General features: G+C 49.6%; 1 protein-coding gene and 1 pseudogene across 1 annotated transcript in view; both read right to left on the reverse strand.

The window, feature by feature from the left end:
• Positions 1-11,932: 11,932 nt before the first annotated feature.
• Positions 11,933-12,041, reverse strand: LOC137381676 (U2 spliceosomal RNA; annotated as a pseudogene).
• Positions 12,042-15,525: 3,484 nt separating this feature from the next.
• LOC137381529 (zinc finger protein 585A-like) overlaps positions 15,526-19,825 on the reverse strand; it is a 33,003-nt gene continuing 28,703 nt past the window's right edge. Inside the window, exons 12-14 of the mRNA XM_068054230.1 lie at positions 17,285-17,672; positions 15,904-16,662; positions 15,526-15,543 (exon numbers count right to left, since the gene is read on the reverse strand). Coding sequence (XP_067910331.1) covers positions 15,526-15,543; positions 15,904-16,662; positions 17,285-17,672 — 1,165 coding nt within the window. The remainder of the gene's footprint in view (positions 15,544-15,903; positions 16,663-17,284; positions 17,673-19,825) is intronic.

The raw sequence follows: 19,825 nt of genomic DNA on the forward strand, positions 1-19,825 counted from the left end.
CCTTCCCAACAAAACCAGAATATTGTACCATTGTTTGCGAGATACTGTGTACCCTGAGGTGTCCACCGGTCGTGGAAGGTATCAAGCATACAAGCGGACACCATGTGCTCTCTCTCCAGAGCCACCCAGGCACGGAAAAGACCACAGAAGAGAGGCCGGAAGTCAGAGTGACCCCCCATGAGCCCCACCCAAGACCAGGAGAAAGGTAGCATTTATGTGAATGCACAATGCGTGGTGAACAAGATTGTTGAGCTACAAGAACAAATAGCCATGTGGGAGTATGATGCAATTGGCAATAACGGAAATGTGACTTAAAAATGGTGATGACTGGGTGCATAATATTCAAGGATACAAAGTGTTCAGAAAAGATAGGGAAGGAATAAAGGGAGGTGGGGCGGCAGTACTGATTAGGGAAGACTTCGTGCTGTTAGAAAGAGGGAATGTACTTGAGGGGGCAAGAACAGAATCCATTTGGTTAGAGTTGAGAAGCAAATGTGTCCGAACACACTAGCAGGGATATTCTATAGGCCTCCAAATAATGAGAGAGAGATAGAGGAACAAATTTACAGGGAAATCACAAAGATGTGCAAGAATTATAGAGTGGCGATATTGGGGGGGTTTTAATTACCCAAACATCCATTGGATAATGTTAGGGTAAAGGAAAAGGAGGGGGAGGAATTTCTGAAATGTGTTCAGGAGAACTTCCTTGACCAGTATGTTCAGTCTAACTAGAAAGGAGGCTGGTGCTGGGAAAAGAGGTGGGCCAAGTGTCTGTGGGAACACTGTGGAACAGTGATTATTGTATCATAAGGTTTTGATTAGTAATGGAAAACAGCAAGGAACAACCTAAAGTAGAACTTCTAAATTGGAAGAGAGATAATGTCAATGGGATGAGAGAGGACCTAGCAAGGATAAAATAGAACTAAGACTAATGGGGAGAACTGTAACGGAACAATAGGTGATCTTTAAGGAGGAGATGTTTCAGGTACAGGGAGATGTTTCAGGCAAGGGAGATGTTTCAGGCAAGGGAGATGTTTCAGGTACAGGGAGATGTTTCAGGTACAGGGAGATGTTTCAGGCAAGGGAGATGTTTCAGGTACAGGGAGATGTTTCAGGCAAGGGAGATGTTTCAGGTACAGGGAGATGTTTCAGGCAAGGGAGATGAAGATTATGAGACCGAAAAAAGAGTGTATGAAGCATGTCAGGTGAATTCTTCAAGCAAGAACCAAATACAATTACAAATGTATGACTTGAACAGAATAACCAGCGAGACAAGTTCCTTCTGATAACTCACAATCGCTTTATTGAATTATCCACAATCCTTAGAGAAGGGTTAAACTCAGCAATCACAAGTTACAGTTGCAACTAGTTACTGGATCCAGGACCCTGTCCTACAAGAGGCTAAATATAGGTTAACCACCACCCCATTCCTAACTTAAGTTAGGAAATTAAATTTGGAAATTAACACTTACAATCGCCTCTCGGTTGGTCTGCTGATGGTGTTGGTAGGTCCCTCAGTGGAGTTGACCAAGCTCTACCATCTTCCTTGACTGCCTGCAGGAACAGTAACAAACCCCGATCTCCATGTACATTTATACATTTCTTGCTGCTGGCTGAGCCATCCTGCCCCCTATTTTGGCAATGCTCCAAACCTTTAGCCCTGATTGGCAACTTATGTCCTCATTCTCGATATACTTTTTTTTTAAGAAAAGGTTTTCTGTGAAAGACACAATCGCCTATTTTCTGCTGATAATTGATTTCAGGAAGGCCAGTCTTTCACATCTCTTCAATACTTAGATTTACACAGTACTTGAGCAAATCTCCTTCCATCCATTGTCTGATTCTTAAGGTCATCAGGCGCTAATCCCTTCTTCTAATGTGGTTGCAAGACATATATGCTTATTGGGCCCTTGATATGTGACTGGGCTATCTGACTGTCTGTTTCCACTGAAAACTTGTAACTTCAGCAGAATCTCAAACATGGAGTTAACCCCTTGTTGCCCTTCAGTCCTCCCTTTAGAACAAAGAACAGTACAGCACAGGAACAGGCCATTCGGCCCTCCAAGCCTGCGCCGATCTTGATGCCTGCCTAAACTAACACCTTCTGCACTTCCAGGGCCCATATCCCTCTATTCCCTTCCTATTGATATATTTGTCAAGATGTCTCTTAAACGTCGCTATCGTATCTGCTTCCACCACCTCCCCTGGCAGCAAGTTCCAGGCACTCACCACCCTCTGCGTAAAAAACTTGCCTCGCACATCCCCTCTAAACTTTGCCCCTCGCACCTTAAACCTATGTCCCCTAGTAACTGACTCTTCTACCCTGGGAAAAAGCTTCTGACTATCCACTCTGTCCAAGCCGCTCATAACTTTGTAAACCTCTATCAAGTCGCCCCTCCACCTCCGTCGTTCCAGTGAAAATAACCCGAGTTTATCCAACCTCTCCTCATAGCTAATGCCCTCCAGACCAGGCAACATCCTGGTAAACCTCCTCTGTACCCTCTCCAAAGCTTCCACGTCCTTCTGGTAGTGTGGCGACCAGAATTGCATGCAATATTCTAAGTGTGACCTAACTAAGGTTCTGTACAGCTGCAACATGACTTGCCAATTTTTATACTCTATGCCCCGACCAATGAAGGCAAGCATGCCGTATGCCTTCTTGACTACCTTATCCACCTGCGTTGCCACTTTCAGTGACCTGTGGACCTGTACGCCCAGATCTCTCTGCCTGTCAATACTCCTAAGGGTTCTGCCATTTACTATATACCTCCCACCTGCATTAGACCTTCCAAAATGCATTACCTCACATTTGTCCGGATTAAACTCCATCTGCCGTTTCTCTTTAATCTTTAAAATGAGATATTACCGCTCAGTTATGTATCTTCTGCCAACCATGGGTGACTGTAAGTATTTCCTCCCCCTTAACTAACTACATTACATGCATATCAATCTAAGTAGTTACCCCATTTTGCAACATTTCTTCTCTTTCCCTTTGCAATTGTGTAAAATCATACAGACGTCTGGCTTTCTTCTGTCTACGTCTTCTCAAATCACACAGTAAATACAATACAATAATCAATTGCACAACAACCAAAACATATGAAGCAGTACGGATCCATGGATGGATCTGAATATCAGTGCCGAGATTCCAAAAGGCTTCCCACCAACTCTGGTCTGGGATCTCCTCCACCTTTCTTTAGATTAACCGATTCTGCTGTTCCAATTTATAATATACACGTTTGGAATGGTGTATTTCCTTGCCCAGGTGCTTAAGGTGCTCGGGAAATGGGGAATATCATATCCGAACCTTTCTACATGCTTTCAGAACTGACTACGTCATTCATCTTCCACCTTTATCTCTGCTACATTATGGGTTACATTAAACCCACAGGTTGCTTGCCTGGGAAGGACGGCATTACCACTGAAATAATCAAGAGTGCCAAGCCTGCTATACATTCAGCACTGTATGAACTGCTTTGCCTGTGCTGGGACGAGGGAGCAGTACCACAGGACATGCGCGATGCCAATATCATCACCCTCTAAAAGAACGAGGGTGACCGCGGTGACTGCAACAACTACCCTGGAATCTCCCTGCTCAGCATAGTGGGGAAAGTCTTCACTCGAGTCATTTTAAACAGGCTCCAGAAGCTGACTGAGCGTGTCTACCCTGAGGCACAATGTGGCTTTCGAGCAGAGAGATCCACCATTGACATGCTGTTATCCCTTCGTCAGATACAGGAGAAATGCCGCGAACAACAGATGCCCCTTTACATTGCTTTCATTGATCCCACAAAAGCCTTTGACCTCGTCAGCAGACATGGTCTCTTCAGACTACGAGAAAATATTGGATGCCCACCAAAGCTACTAAGTATCATCACCTCATTCCATGACAATATGAAAGGCACAATTCAGCATAGCTGCACCTCATCAGACCCCTTTCCTATCCTGAGTGGCGTGAAACAGGGCTGTGTTCTCGCATCTATACTGCTTGGGATCATCTTCTCCCTGCTGCTCTAACATGCGTTCAAGTCTTCAGATGAAGGAATTTTCCTCCACACAAGATCAGGTGGCAGGTTGTTCAACCTTGCCTGTCTAAGAGCAAAGACCAAAGTACAGAAAGTCCTCATCAGGGAACTCCTCTTTGCTGACGATGCTGCATTAACATCTCACACTGAAGAGTGTCTGCAGAGACTCATCGACAGGATTGCGGCTGCCTGCAACGAATTTGGTCTAACCATCAGCCTCAAGAAAACGAACATCATGGGACAGGACATCAGAAATGCTCCATCCATCAATATCGGCTCAGGAAGTGGTTCAAGAGTTCACCTACCTAGGCTCAACTATCACCAGTAACCTGTCTCTAGATGCAGAAATCAACAAGCGTATGGGAAAGGCATCCGCTGCTATGTCCAGACTGGCCAAGAGAGTGTGGGAAAATGGCGCGCTGACACGGAACACAAAAGTTCGAGTGTATCAAGCCTGTGTCCTCAGTACCTTGCTCTACGGCAGCGAGGCCTGGACAACGTATGTCAGCCAAGAGCGACGTCTCAATTCATTCCATCTTCGCTGCCTCTGGAGAATCCTTGGCATCAGGTGGCAGGACCGTATCTCCAACACAGAAGTCCTCGAGGCGACCAACATCCCCAGCATATACACCCTACTGAGCCGGCGGCGCTTGAGATGGCTTGGCCATGTGAGCCGCATGGAAGATGGCAGGATCCCCAAGGACACATTGTACAGCGAGCTCGCCACTGGTATCAGACCCACCGGCCGTCCATGTCTCCGCTTTAAAGACGTCTGCAAACGTGACATGAAGTCCTGTGACATTGATCACAAGTCGTGGGAGTCAGTTGCCAGTGATCGCCAGAGCTGGCGGACAGCCATAAAGGCGGGGCTAAAGTGTGGCGAGTGGAAGAGACTTAGCAATTGGCAGGAAAAAAGACAGAGGCGCAAGAGGAGAGCCAACTGTGTAACAGCCCCGACAACCTATTTTATCTGCAGCGCCTGTGGAAGAGCCTGTCACTCTAGAATTGGCCTTTATCGCCACTCCAGGCGCTGCTTCACAAACCACTGACCACCTCCAGGCGCTTACCCATTGTCTCTCGAGACAAGGAGGCCAAAGAAGAAGAAGAAGACAGGTTGCTTGCCCATGTAGTCTTATTTGGTACGGGCATATATTTTGATCAAGAAGTTTTCAGATGACACAAAGATTGACCGTGTGGTAGATAGCGAGGAGGATAGCTGTAGGCTGCAGGAAGATATTGATGGTCTGGTCAGATGGTCAGAAAAGTGGCAAATGGAATTCAACTTGGAGAAGTGTGAAGTGATGCATTTGGGGAGGTCAAAGGAAGACACAACTAATGGGAAAATACTGAGAAGTGTAGAGGAAGTGAGGGACCTTGGAGTGAATGTCCACAGATCCCTGAAGGTAGCAGGACAGGTCAATAAGGTGGTTAAGAAGGCATATGGAATCCTTTCCTTTATCAGCTGAGGTATAGAATATAAGAGCAGGGAGGTTATGCTGGAACTGTATAACTCATTGGTTTGGCCACAACTTGAGTACTGTGTGCAGTTCTGGTCACCTCATTACAGAAAGAATGTAATTGCACTGGAGAGAGTACAGAGGAGCTTTATGAGGATATTGCTAGGACTGGAAAAATGTAGCAGTGAGGAAAGATTGGATAGGCTGGGATTGTTCTCCTTGGAACAGAGAAGGCTGAGGGGAGATCTGATTGAAATGTACAACATTTTGAGGGGCCTGGATAGAGTGGAGGTGAAGGGTCTATTCACCTTAGCAGAGAGGTCAGTGACGAGGGGGCATAGATTTAAAGTGATTGGTAGAAAGATAAGAGGGGAGATGAGGAAAAGTTTTTTCACCCAGTGGGTGGTGATGGTCTGGAACTCATTGCCTGAAAGGGTAGTTGAGGCAGAAGCCCTCAACTCATTCAAAAGGAGTCTGGATATGCACCTCAAATGCCGTAATATGCAGGGTTACAGACGAAATACAGGAAGGTGGGATTAGAATGGGTGGATCGTTTTTTGGCCGGCACAGACACGATGGGCCAAGTGGCCCCTTTCTGTGCCTTAAACTTTCTATGATTCTATCCTGACGAAGGTCAGCTCGGAGGGCGCTGTTGGCAGAACTGACAGGTGCCCTCCACCATCTCTTGAGAGGCAAATTCCCGGGGCTGGACGGGCTGATTGTGGAGTTCTGGAATGTCCTGGGGAGCGATTATGCGCGGGTCCTGGGAGAAAAGCCTGGCGACTGGGGAGATGCCTCTTTTCTGGCACAGGGCTGTCATCGTTCTGCTGCCGAAGAGGGGTAATCTTCACCTGCTTAAGGACTGGTGTCCGGTCTCCCTCCTCAGCACAGATTATAAGATCTTTGCCTAGGCTATGTCTACCCGCCTGAGCTCCATGCTGGTCCACATGATCCACCCTGACCAGTCCTACACAATCTCGGGCTGGCCCATCTAGGACAACAAACACCTGGTCTGGGACCTGATCCATTTTTCCCGGAGGACTGTTCTGTTGGTCGCCTTTCCCTCAATCAGGAGAAGGCGTTCGACAGGGTGAATCACAAATATCTTTGTAGGACTCTGCGCACATTCGGTCTTGAGCCACATTTAATGGCCCTGATCTGGCTTATCCAGTCCTTGACAGCGCCCCTTCGCTTTGGGAGGGGAGTCAGAGATGCACATGTCTGGCCAATTATAATACTTTTTTTTTATTTCCAAAATATACTTTATTCATAAAAATCTGTAAAAATTACATTCCCCAACAGTTTAAAACAGCATCAAGTCAAAAATACAAACAGTGCAAAGGTGATCAGTTACCTTCTATACAATCATGAGTTGCCTCACAACCCTTCCATTTCATTGTCATGTCATATACATTTTTACATTTACAGCACACAAAATTTCTCCGATACATTTCGAGGGGTTTCCCATGGATCCAGCCCCTCAGTTCAGCTTGGTTGGGGGACCTTACACTGTGGTCTTTCCCCATTGAGCCTTTGCTGCGGCTGCCCCAAGCTTTACTGCGTTTCTCAGCACGTAGTCCTGGACCTTGGAATGTGCTAGTCTGCAACATTCGGTCGTGGACAACTCTTTGCGCTGGAAGACCAGCAAGTTTCGGGCAGACCAAAGGGCGTCTTTCACCGAATTGATAGTCCTCCAGCAGCAGTTGATGTTTATCTCGGTGTGCGTCCCTGGGAACAACCCGTAGAGCACAGACTCCTGTGTTACAGAGCTGCCTGGGATGAACCACGACAAAAACCACTGCATCTCTTTCCACACCTGCTTTGCAAAGACACATTCCAGGAGGAGGTGGGCAACCATCTCTTCCCCACCACAGCCACCGTGGGGGCATTGTGCGGAGGGGGCGAGACTTCGGGTGTGCATGAAGGATCTGACGGGGAGGGCTCTTCTCACCACCAGCCAAGCTACATCTTGGTGCTTGTTTGAAAGTTCTGGTGATGAAGCATTCCGCCAAATGACTTTGACGGTCTGCTCGGGGAACCATCCGACAGGATCCACTGTCTCCTTTTCCCGTAGGGCCTTGAGGACATTCCGTGCAGACCACTGCCTGATGGACCGGTGGTCAAAGGTGTTTTCCCGCAGAAACTGCTCCACGAAGGATAGGTGGTACGGCACGGCCCAACTGCATGGAGCGTTCCACGGCAATGTGACCAGGCCCATCCTTCGCAACACCGGGGACAGATAGAACCTCAGCACGTAGTGACACTTTGCGTACTGGAGGTCTACACACAGCTTGATGCAGCCGCACACGAAGGTGGTCATCAGGATGAGGGCCACGTTGGGTACATTTTTCCCGCCCTTATCCAGAGATTTGAACATCGTGTCCCTCCGGACCCGGTCCATTTTAGATCCCCAGATGAAGCGGAAAATGGCTCGGGTGACAGCCACAGCGCAGGAGTGGGGTATGGGCCAGACCTGCGCCACGTACAGCAACAACGTGAGCGCCTCGCACCTGATGACCAGGTTCTTACCCACAATGGAGAGAGATCGCTGCCCCCACATGCTCAACTTTTGTCGTACCTTGGCTACTCGCTCCTCCCATGTTTTGGTGCACGCCCCGGCCCTTCCGAACCATATCCCCAGCACCTTCAGTTAATCTGACCTGACGGTGAAGGGGACAAAGGATCGGTCAGCCCAGTTCCCAAAGAACATGGCCTCGCTCTTGCCATGGTTAACTTTGGCTCCCAAGGCTAGTTCGAACTGGTCACAGATGTTCATCCGTCTGCGCACGGACAGCGGATCCGAGCAGAAGACGGCGACGTCATACATGTACAGGGAGGTTTTAACCTGAGTGCCTCCGCTGCCTGGGATTGTCACCCCTCTTACGCTCGCATCCTTCCTAATAGACTCAGCAAAGGATTCAATACAGCAAACAAACAAGACCGGGGAGAGAGGACAGCCCTGTCTGACTCCAGATTTGATCGGGAAACTTTCCGATTCCCACCCATTGATTGAGACTGCGCTACTGATGTTTGTGTCGAGCAGTTTGATCCAGTTGCAGATTCCCTCCCCAAACCCCATTTTGGAAAGCACGTCCATCATGTAGGTGTGCGATATCCTGTCAAAAGCCTTCTCCTGGTCCAGGATGATGAGGCAGGTGTCCACCCTCCTGTCCCGTACGTAGGCGATTGTATCCCTGAGTAGCGCGAGACTATCAGAGATCTTCCTGCCGGGTACAGTACAGGTCTGATCGGGGTGGATCACCAACTCCAGAGCAGACTTAAGTCGACTGGCTATGACTTTGGACAGAATCTTGCAGTCAGCATTAAGCAGTGAGATGGGCCGCCAATTTCTGATTTCTGCCCTCTCCCCCTTCTGCTTGTAAATGAGGGTGATGATGCCGTTCCTCATGGATTCTGACATGCTGCCGGCCAGGAGCATACTCTCATATACTTCCAGCAGGTCCGGGCCGACCCAGTCCCACAGGGCCGAGTACAACTCGACCGGTAAGCCGTCGCTTCCGGGAATTTTACTCATCTCGAAGGACTCGACGGTCTTTGTCAGCTCGTCCAGAGTTAGCGGCTTGTCCAGTCTCTCCCTTGTGCTGTCATCTAAGACCTCTGTGATAGATGACAGGAAGGACTTGGAGGCTCTGCTGTCTGTGGGCTTCGCGTCATACAGCCCAGCATAAAAGGATTTGCTGATCCTTAGTATGTCGGACTGCGAAGACGTTACCGAGCCATCCTCTTCCTTCAGGCTGCTGATAACAGAGCTCTCTCTGTGTACCTTTTGGAAGAAGTAACGCGAGCACGTCTCATCCTGCTCGATGGAGCGGACTCTGGACCGGAAGATGATCTTGGAGGCCTCCGTGGCAAAGAGCGAGACCTGCAGGCACTTCACCTCATGGAGGTCCTCCTTCACCTCGACCCCCATTGACTGCAACCGGAGCAGATTTTGCATACTTTTCTGGAGTCGGGACATTTCCCTCTGTCTCTCTCTCTCGCCCTCTGAACACCTTTGTGGATGAAAAACCTCTTGATGTTCTCCTTAATCGCTTCCCACCAGTGAACTGGAGACTCAAAGAGGGGTTTCACGGTCCTCCAACCTTTGTAATCCCTTTTGAGTTCCTCAACGTTCTCTGGGGTCAGCAGTGTAGCATTGAGCTTCCACGTCCCTCTGCCAACCCGCTGGTCGTCCTGTAAGTGACAGTCGGCCAGTAAGAGGCAGTGGTCGGAGAAGAACACTGGCTTGACGTCGGTGGATCCGACCGTGACAGCACGGGACACAAACAGGAAGTCAATCCTGGAACGGGCAGACCCGTCCGATCTTGACCATGTGTATCTGCGCTGCGCTCCGTCTGCAGGTTTGCTGAAGACGTCGTGCAGTTTGGCATCTTTAACTGTTTCTGTTAGGAATCTGGACGCAGCATCCAGTTTGCTGTCATCACTGCCAGATCGTCCAGCCGCATCGATGATGCAGTTGAAGTCACCGCCTAGGATGACCGGCCTGGACGTCGCCAGCAGCAGTGGGAGCTGCTGGAAGATGGGCAGCCACTCGCTGCGTTGTACCGGGGCGTACACGGAGCATTGTTGTACATTACGTCTGCTATGAGGAGGCGACCGCCCACCACCTCCTTAACTTCGGAGATGGTGAAGTTACCTCCCCACAGCAGAATACCCAGACCGGAGGAACGGCAATCATTACCCCCCGGCCAGATCGATGGCCCGTGGGACCACCATCGCGACCACTGCCTGTAGGTGCTGAGGTGTGGTATTCCACACTCCTGCAGAAACAGTAGGTCGGCTTTGACCTTGGCGAGGTAATCCAAGGTTGAAACACATCGCGTAGTAGATTTAATGCTACGCACATTAATGGAAGCAATCTTTACACCCATTTTTTAAAAGTTGGTTGTTGCTTCCCATACCATTTGTCCTTGCTAGTCCCAGTCCTTTGGGATGTTCCTGCATACCCATAGTGTACGCAAGCTGTTTCACAATAGTTGGGCTCAGAAACCCCTCCTGGTTTTTCATGCAGGGGTCGTTCCGCTGGGGTGACATCGGGGGGGGGTCTTGTAGGCAGAGGGGATTGGGTTATCCTCTGCTGCTTCCATCTGTTCCTCCTCGAAAACATCACTGCTCCCGGCTTCCCGGAGCTGAGGTGCGCCAGACGTGTCTTTGCTCCCGGTGTCCCGGAGCTGAGACGCGTTGGCCACGTCGTTATGTGTGGCGCTTTGGGGTTGGGGCACGCCGGGCCCATCACAGCTTCCAGTGCCCGGGGGCTGGGATGCTTTATCTTCCATCTCCTTGGAGTTCTGCCGCCTCTTTTGAAGGGGCTGTCGTTCCAGCATTCCCCCGTCCAGTGAAGAGGAGTTGTTGCAGTCTGATTCAGAAGATAGCCTCCTCTTGACATTGGTTTGGGTGGTGGCCTGTTCCGCTTTGGGATGTTTTTTCTTTGTGGTTTTCCTCTGGACCACTTGCCACTGACCTGTTTGTCCATCTGCTGCCTCCTCCTCCATTGATTCTGTCTGTGGAGGAAGGGTTTCCGAGCGCAGGGTAGGTGCTGGGTCGCTGGTTTCAGCTGCCTCCCCTTCCTTCTCCTTCTCAGGTTGAAGTTCCTCACTGCGGATAGGATTGCTGGTCTCCTTTCGAACACTGGACGCCTTCATCGAACCTTCTCCCGCCCTTTCCTTGGACCTTGCCGCCTGAGCATAACTGAGGCAGCGTTTGGGGCAGGTTTTGTAGAGGTGGCCTGCCGCACCACACAAGTTGCAACACTTAGCCTGCTTACAGTCCTTGGTCTGATGGCCTTCCTCCTTGCAGTTCTTGCAAACAACCGTACTGCAGTTGGCTGCCATGTGACCAGATTTGCCACAGGTGCGGCAAACTCTGGGCTGCCCAGCGTAGACCAAGAAGCCTCGACTTCCCCCGATAGTGAAGCTGGAGGGAGGGTGGATGATGGCTCCACTGGGATTGACCTTCAAGGTGACCTTGACCTGCCGCTTGCTGGTCCAAATCCCAAAGGGGTCCTTGACATCAGTGCTGCTGCCGGCCACCTCGACGTACCTGGTGAGAAAGGTGAGTACATCCACCACCGGAACATGGGGGTTGTAGAGGTGAATCGTCACCACCCGGTCCTGTGGTGACGGAAGCGTGAAGAGCAGCTCTGCTGTGAGGATCGACAGTGGCGCCCGGTCCCCTTTCTCCTTGAACGCCTTCAGGAACTTGATGCATCCCGCCACGTTCCGGAACGTCACGTCGAAGTATCCACTGCTGGGAAAATCCTGCAGGCAGAAGACGTCCGTAGCTTGAAATCCACAGCAATCAAAGAGAATTTTCTTGATGAAGATGGTGCGATCGACTGGTGCATCTCCTTCCTTGTCCTTCACGACCGCCCGAACGGTGTTGCGCACTCCCTGGCCCGAAGCTCGAAGATTAGTTATAGCCATTTTACTCAAAGCTTCCCCAGGATCAAAAGGCAATGATCATGGTCTCTTCTCAACCAAGTAAGCACTGATAAGAACAGATACTACACATGATCTTAGCCAAAAGGCCGAGAAGTGATTATAATACATCTGCATGGAGCCATTCTTGTGCCTGTTTAACAGGAGATTGGCAGGCTTGGTTCTGCGCAGGCTTATGCCAATGACCTGCTCCTCATGGTCACAGATCCCATTGACTTGCGGAGGATGCGCAAGTGCCAGCAGATCTTTTCTGCCATGTCCTTCGTGAGGATCAATTGGGAGAAATGTTCCGGATTCCTGGTGGGTCAGTGGCTGGTAGAGTCCCTGCCGGAGGAGTTAATGCCTTTTGCATGGAGCACCATGCACCTCCTCTATCTGGGAGTCCACCTAAGCCCCGCTGAGGAAACCTGGCCAGCAAACTGGCAGGAGATGGAGGCAAAAGTCACCACTCAGCTAGGGCGGCTGGACAGCACTGCTCTGAGTGCTTTCCTACAAGGGCCAAGCATTGGTCATAAACTAACTGGTGGCCTCTATGCTATGGTACCAGTTGGTCACTTTGGCATTTGCCGCCAAGATCCAGAAGCAGCACTGGGAAACACTGGGTTGCTGCAGTGGTCCTGAGTCTCCTGATTGAAGAAGGCAGTTTGTCGTTGGTGTGCATCCGCACCCAGAGTGCGACTCACCACCTTCAGACCCTGGAGAGATACCTGTACATTGAGCATCCGCCCAGATGGTGGCGCTGGCGACGTATATTTTCCGCCAGAGGCATTGCCTTTAAGTCAACATGCAGCTCCTGGCAGCAAACATTAGCCGCGCCTCTCCAAGGGAGTTGCCTGTCTTTTACCGGGATCGATTCAGAGTCTGGAACATGGTCACCTGCAGTCAGGACACTTCCCTGGTAACAGAGGAGAGGGCTGTGGCTGTCTGGGCAGCTGGCTCTGGGGATGGACCAACAGATGGAGGAGTAGCCAAAGCCTCTGGGACGCCCCTCACTGTGAGTGTTGAGCGGCCTTGGGTGTGTGGAATGCTCTCAACTGAGCTGACCCTCGTGTGGTTAGAACTGCTCATTGGACCCAGGCCCCGAAACTCTTGTCAGGAGCTGGTCCCACACAATGTGAGCCGACTGTCAGAAATGCCCTCTGTACCATTCTACACTGCACATGGTTACCTGTGCAGGCTGCACCTGCACACTCTCCACTTCCATGCCCTCGTCTACTGCCCGGACATGCCATGGCCATCCATGTTGTCATCTGGCGGTGAGTGAAAATCCTAGTGGATGTTTCTCGACATGGGAGTCCTCCCCTCTTACATGGGAACCTGAGGCGGAGAGTGCTGCACAGCGCAGTCCCATACAATAGGCTTTTAAGTCCGTTCACAGACTTCCAGGCTGCCTGTAATATCTGCGGCCTGGACGAGTCTTTGTTCCATGTTTATATGGAGTATGGGAGGTTGCAGCTCCTCTGAGTATTTAAGGGGCTGCTCCTTAAGTTTTGGCTGGCACTTCAACCCCACACTCCTGATCTTTGGGAACCTGGTGCGGAGTGGGGTGAGCCGGGAGGAGGATCTCCTTCTCAGTCTGCTCCTGGGTCTGGCTAAGGGGGCAATTCACAGGTCCAGGCAGCGAGCTGTCAGGGGAGTCTGTCCATCCTAATTGCCCTCCCCTCTTCCGAGATTATGCTCACGCCCGGGTGTCCCTGGAGAAGGAGCATGCGGTGTCCGCTGGTTCGTTTAAAGCCTTCCGTGACCGGTTGGCACCACAGGGGATCATAGATACTGAAAATTGCATTTTGAATTGTTTTGTTTACCTGTTTTTAATAAAGTTATTTATTTAAAATACATATACAGGTGCCTGGGAAATAAAGCCCCCCTCAACAAAACGAAAAGGGGCCTGGGGTATAAAGGCTACCAAAAAAAAAGTGATGTACAGACTAGCTCCCTCAATACTATTCCTTTAAACACTGGTACAGCACAGATTCGACACAGAGTAAAGCTGTTTCGATGTTGTCCCATTCAAACACAGGATCAGGTCAGGACCAGGGTAGATACAGTGTAAAGCTCCCTCTACACTGTCGCATCAACTACTCATCAGGGAGCTGGGGGCATAGTGGTAATGTCACTGAACTAATATCACTGGGAGCATGGGTTCAAATCCTTCCATAGTAGGTGGTGGAATTTAAATTCAATTAATTGAAAAAAAATCTGGAATTGGTAAATAGTTTCCTGGCACCATTACTGACATTATTATTGATTGTTGTAAAAATTCATCTAGTGCACGTTCAGGATGGAAATCTGCCATTGGGCTACACGTGACTCCAGATGTACAGAAACGTGGTCGACTCTTAACAAGCCACACAGTGTCAAGGGATGAACAAGAAATGCTGGTCTTGCCTGTGACACCTGCATCTCATGAAAGAAAAAAAAAATGGCAGATAAATGGGTATATTACTGATATCAAGATTAGGAGAGGCTCTCTGGAAGTGACGGGGAGCTGGGAGAATATCGGAAGGTTTGAGAACTGAAATAATCCAGAGTAATGATGAGGTGTTAGTTGTGGTTCACTGCTTACATTCGCATCTCTGAATCACAGACTTGAGCACAAAATCTAGGCTGATATTCCAATGCAGTGCGGAGGGGGTGCTGCACTGTCAGAGGTCCTGTCTTTAATATGACACCTCAACCAAGACCCCATCTGTCCTTGCAGATAGATGCAAATAATCCCATAAAGAGCAGGGGTGTTCTCCCCGGTGCTGCCAATTTTTATCCATCAACCAACATCACTAAAAGAGATTATGTGGTTGTAGCCACTTTGCTGTGTTCAATTTTCCTGCTGTATTTCCAAAATTAAAAGGAGGATTTTTTATTTAGAGATACAGCACTGAAACAGCCCCTTCGGCCCACCGAGTCTGTGCCGACCAACAACCACCCATTTATACTAACCCTACAGTAATCCCATATTCCCTATCATCTACCTACACTAGGGGCAATTTACAATGGCCAATTTACCTATCACCTACAAGTCTTTGGCTGTGGGAGGAAACCGGAGCACCCGACGAAAACCCACACAGACACAGGGAGAACTTGCAAACTCCGCACAGGCAGTACCCAGAATCGAACCCAGGTCCCTGGAGCTGTGAGGCTGCGGTGCTAACCACTGTGCCACCCTTGCATTAATATAGCACCTTTCAGGACCTCAGGATGTCCAAAGCATTTTACAGCCTCTGAAGTAATTTTGAAGTGTCGTCACTGTTGTAATGTAGGAAACCCAGCAGCCAAATTATACACAGTAAGATCCCACAAACAGCAATGTCATAATGACCAGATCATCTGTTTTACTGATGTTGATGAAGGGATAAATATTGGCCAGGACACCGGGGATAACTCCCCTGCTCAATGAAATAGTGCCAGAGGATCTTTTACATCCACTCAAGGGCGAAGACAGGGTGTCGGTTTAATGTTTCATCTGAAGGACAACACTTCTGACCATGCAGCACTCCCTCAGTACTGCACTTGATTTTTGTGCTCAAGACCTGCAGAAAACTGAACTCATAACCTCCTGACTCAGAGGTGAGAGTGCTACCCACTGAGTCACAGCTGCCAACAGCACTGAGAACACATCAAAAGAACTTCATTAGCTGTAAAACACTATGGGACATCCTGAAGTCGTGAAAAGCACAATACAAATACAAGTCTTCCATTAACAAAGGAGAAAAGGCCAAAAAATGAAACAGTTGGTAACAGATCAGTCTCCTCTTACTGCAGAGAAATCAAAGACTTGAACACTGTGTTTGATGCAAAGCTGATTTAGTTATCATATATCCAGAATATTAAACTACAGCCCAGTTGCAGCGATTATTAACATCAACTGGAATAATCTCCAACTGTCAGAATGAATAAGGTTCAGTCCTGGATGTGATTAACAGCAGCAATAACAACAGAATCCAACCCCTGCAGTCACTTGTGAACTCGCTGATGTTTCAACAGGTTGGATGACTGAGTAAATCCCTTCCCACACACAGAGCAGATGAACGGCCTCTCCCCAGTGTGAACTCGTTGGTGTGTCAGCAGGTTAGTTGAATCAGTGAATCCCTTCCCACACTCACAGCAGGTGAACAGCTTCTCCCCGGTGTGAACGCGCTGGTGTTTCAGCAGATTGGATGACTGAGTGAATCCTTTTCCACACTCAGAGCAGATGAACGGCCTCTCCCCAGTGTGAACTCGTTGGTGTGTCAGCAGGTTAGTTGAATCAGTGAATCCTTTTCCACACTCAGAGCAGGTGAACGGCCTCTCCCCAGAGTGAACTCGCTGGTGAGTCAGCAGGTGGGATGACAAAGTGAATCTCTTCCCACAGGTGGAGCAGGTGAACGGCCTCTCCCCAGTGTGAAATCGCTGGTGTCTCAGCAGGTGGGATGACAGAGTGAATCCTTTCCCACACACAGAGCAGGTGAACGGCCTCTCCCCAGTGTGGGTGTGTTCGTGTTTCATCAGATCATTTCTGCTTTTAAAGCTCTTTTTACAGTCAGAACATTTAAAAGGTCTCTTATCAGTGTGAGCAAGTTGGTGTTCAGTGAGGTGAGATGACTGAGTGAATCCCTTCCCACATACTGAGCAGGTGAACGGCCTCTCCCGACTGTGAACACGGTGGTGTGTCAGCAGGTTGGATGACTGAGTGAATCTCTTCCCACACTTGGAACAGGTGAATGGTCTTTCCCCAGTGTGAGTGCGTTGATGAGTTTCCAGCTGGGATGGGTAATTGAATCCCTTTCCACAGTCCCCACATTTCCACGGTTTCTCCATGGTGCAGGTGTCCTTGTGTCTCTCCAGGATGGATCATCAGCTATAGCCTCGTCCACAGACAGAGAACATGAATGATGCGATGTTTTTTCAGGTTGTGTAACTGGTTAAAGCTCTTTCCACAGTCAGTCACTGGAACACGCTCACTCGGGTGTGTTTGTCTCGCTGCTTTTCCAGTCACACTGATGTTTGAAATTTTTCCCCACAGCCAGAACTGACAAACATTTCTCCTTCCAGATTGAAAGTCTGGATGAATCAAGTGACTCTGTCAGATCTTGACTTGACATTTGGTTTGAGTTTCCAGTCTGTAAATCCTCCCCTTCTCATACTCTGTAAAAGGAGTTTACAAAAGTCATCACTGTCAGTCCAGGATAGAAATTGAGAACAGACAATTCTAGTTTCTATGGAACATTCTTTCCTCTCTTGTTTTGCCACATATGATCCAATCGAACTAAAAGAAGCCAAAATAAGCAACAAAGTTGCAACAAACGCAAAGGGAACCTTCCCAACTAAACCAGAATGTTGTTATCAGTGACTATGAGACACTCTGTACCCTGAGGTGCCACCGGATGCAGAAGGCATCAAGTGTGCTCCCTCTCCAGGGCCACCCGAGCACTGACAAGACCACGGAATAGAGGCCATCATGGTCCCCACACATCCTGGATCGACACACTGCTGTTTTAACCAGGCCCAAGAGCAGGTCCAGGGGAACATCCTCCAAATTGCTCCCCCTCCTCCACACTGAGCGTCCAATGATTAGGAATGTGGGGCTAAAGTTTAACCAAACATTGAGCAGCAGCCCCTTCAGGTAACTATACAGGGGCTGTAACCTCTCACACTGAATACATACATGGTCCATGGACTCCTCTAAGCTGCAAACATCACATGCAGTCTGGGAGTGGGTGAAGATGCTTAAAAACTTGTTGTCCAGGATGCCCTGGCTGGTGGGAGGATTCAGGAAAGGGTAAATTCCAAAGCAGCAAGGGAAATGTCAAGGCTCTGAAGCAGAGCAGCGTGTTGTGAAAATATAAGCAGAGTGGGTCAGGAAAGGACAGTGAGAGGAACAAAGACAGTTCAGTATACGGAAATGTAAGGACATTAGTGACTAAGATGACATCAGGGTAAATTAGAAAAAAGTCAAAGCTAAAGGCACAATATCTGAATGCACAAAGGATTCACAACAAATTCAATGTAGTAACAGCACAGATAGAAATGAATAGGTTTGATCTAATAGCCTTTACAGGGACATGGTTGCAAAGTGAACTTAAGATTTCAGGACACTTAACCTTTAAAAGGGATAGAACAAAATGGACCAGGAGGAGGGGTCACCCTGATAATAAAGGATGGGATAAAGACAGTAGAGAGAAAGGATCGTAGCTCAGAAAGTCAAGTAGTAGAATCAGTTTAGATGGAGCTAAGAAACAGCAAGGGGCAGAAAACATTGGTGGGACTTGATTATAGGCCCCCTTAACAGTAGGTGTAGTGTTAGGGCAGAGTATAGATCAGGAAATTAGAAATACATGGGGGAGGTGGTGGTGTAGTGGTAATGTCACTGGATTAGCAATCAAGAGTCCAGGCTAATGCTCTGGGACACAGGTTCAAATCCCACTATGATAGCTGGTGGAATTTAAATTCCATTAATAAATCTAGAATTAAAAAATGGTGACATGAAACCATTATCGATTGTTACAGAAACCCATCTGGTTCACTGATGTCCTTTAGGGAAGGCAATCTGCCATCCTTACATGTGACTCCAGACCAACAGCAATGTGATTGACTCTTAAACACCCTCTGAAATGGCCTAGCAAGCAACTCAGTTGTATCAAACTGGAAGAAAAGGAATGAAACCGGACGGACCACCTGGCAGGTGACCTAGGCGCTGAAAACAACAACAGCAAACTCAACCCTGTAATGTCCTCCTTATTAACATGTGGGGGCTTGCAGCAAAATTTGGAGACCTGTCCAACAACTGTCTGTAAGGTATGATTCTTTGAGTATGACTATGTCCCAGTCACCACCATCACCATCCCAGAGGTAGTATACAGTCAGGAAGGCGCGACCCTGGGAGTTCGCAACATTGACTCCAGTGGCCATCAATAGATCCAGGCAGCGGGCAGTTGAGGGGGGAGAGTGGGGGGAGAGTGGGGAGAGTGGCGGGAGGGGGTGTAAGTGGTGGGGGGTGGGGTTTGGGGTTGAGGGGAGAGGGGAAGGTGAGAGTGAGGGAGGGAGGAAGAGAGGGGCGAAGGAGAGTGGAGGGGGAAAAGGAGAGTAGGGGGAGGGGGTGAGCGGCGGTGAGGGAGAGGAGAGGAGAGGAGAGGAGGGGAGGTGGAGTAGTGGGGGGAGGGGCGGTTAGAGTGGGGGAAGGCGAGAGTGTGGGGGAAGGCGAGAGTGTGGGGGGAGGGAGAGTGAGAGAGAGGGAGAGTGGGGGGGAGGAGAGAGTGGTGGGAGAGATGGAAAGGGAGGGAGGAAGGGGGTGGGGTGAAGGAGGAGGTGAGGGAGGGAGGGAGGGAGGAAGGGGGTGGGGTGAGGGAGGGGAAAAGGAAGTGGGGAGGGTGGAAGGAGGAGAGAGAGAGAGAGGGAGGGAGGGGAAAAGGAAGTGGGGAGGGTGGAAGGAGGAGAGAGAGGGAGGGGAAAAGGAAGTGGGGAGGGTGGAAGGAGGAGAGAGGGAGGGAGGAAGGAAGTGGGGCAGGAGGAAGGAAGTGGGGCAGGAGGAGGGAGGGAGGAAGGAAGTGGGGCAGGAGGAGGGAAGGAGGTGGTGAGGGAGGGAGGAAGGAGGAGGTGAGGCAAGGTGGAGGTTTGGGAGGGGAGGGGAGGGAAGGAGGTGGTGAGGAAGGAGGAGGTGAGGCAAGGTGGAGGTTTGGGAGGAGAGGAGAGGAGAGGAGAGGAGAGGGAAGGGGAGTGGGGAGGGGAGAGGGGTTCAGGGATGATGGGCAGAGCAGCGGCGGTGGGGGTGTCAGGGGAGAGTGGTGAGGCGGGACTGGAGGGATCAGGGAGAGAAGTGGTGATTGAGCGGGAAGCCAAATGCAGTGATTGAGGCCATCGGGGCCAATGAGGGAGTTTGGTTTTAATTTGTTTTGTGTCAATTTGAGCAGCT

The sequence above is a fragment of the Heterodontus francisci genome, chromosome 22 (genome assembly GCF_036365525.1).
Source record: "Heterodontus francisci isolate sHetFra1 chromosome 22, sHetFra1.hap1, whole genome shotgun sequence".
Taxonomy (NCBI): domain Eukaryota; kingdom Metazoa; phylum Chordata; class Chondrichthyes; order Heterodontiformes; family Heterodontidae; genus Heterodontus; species Heterodontus francisci.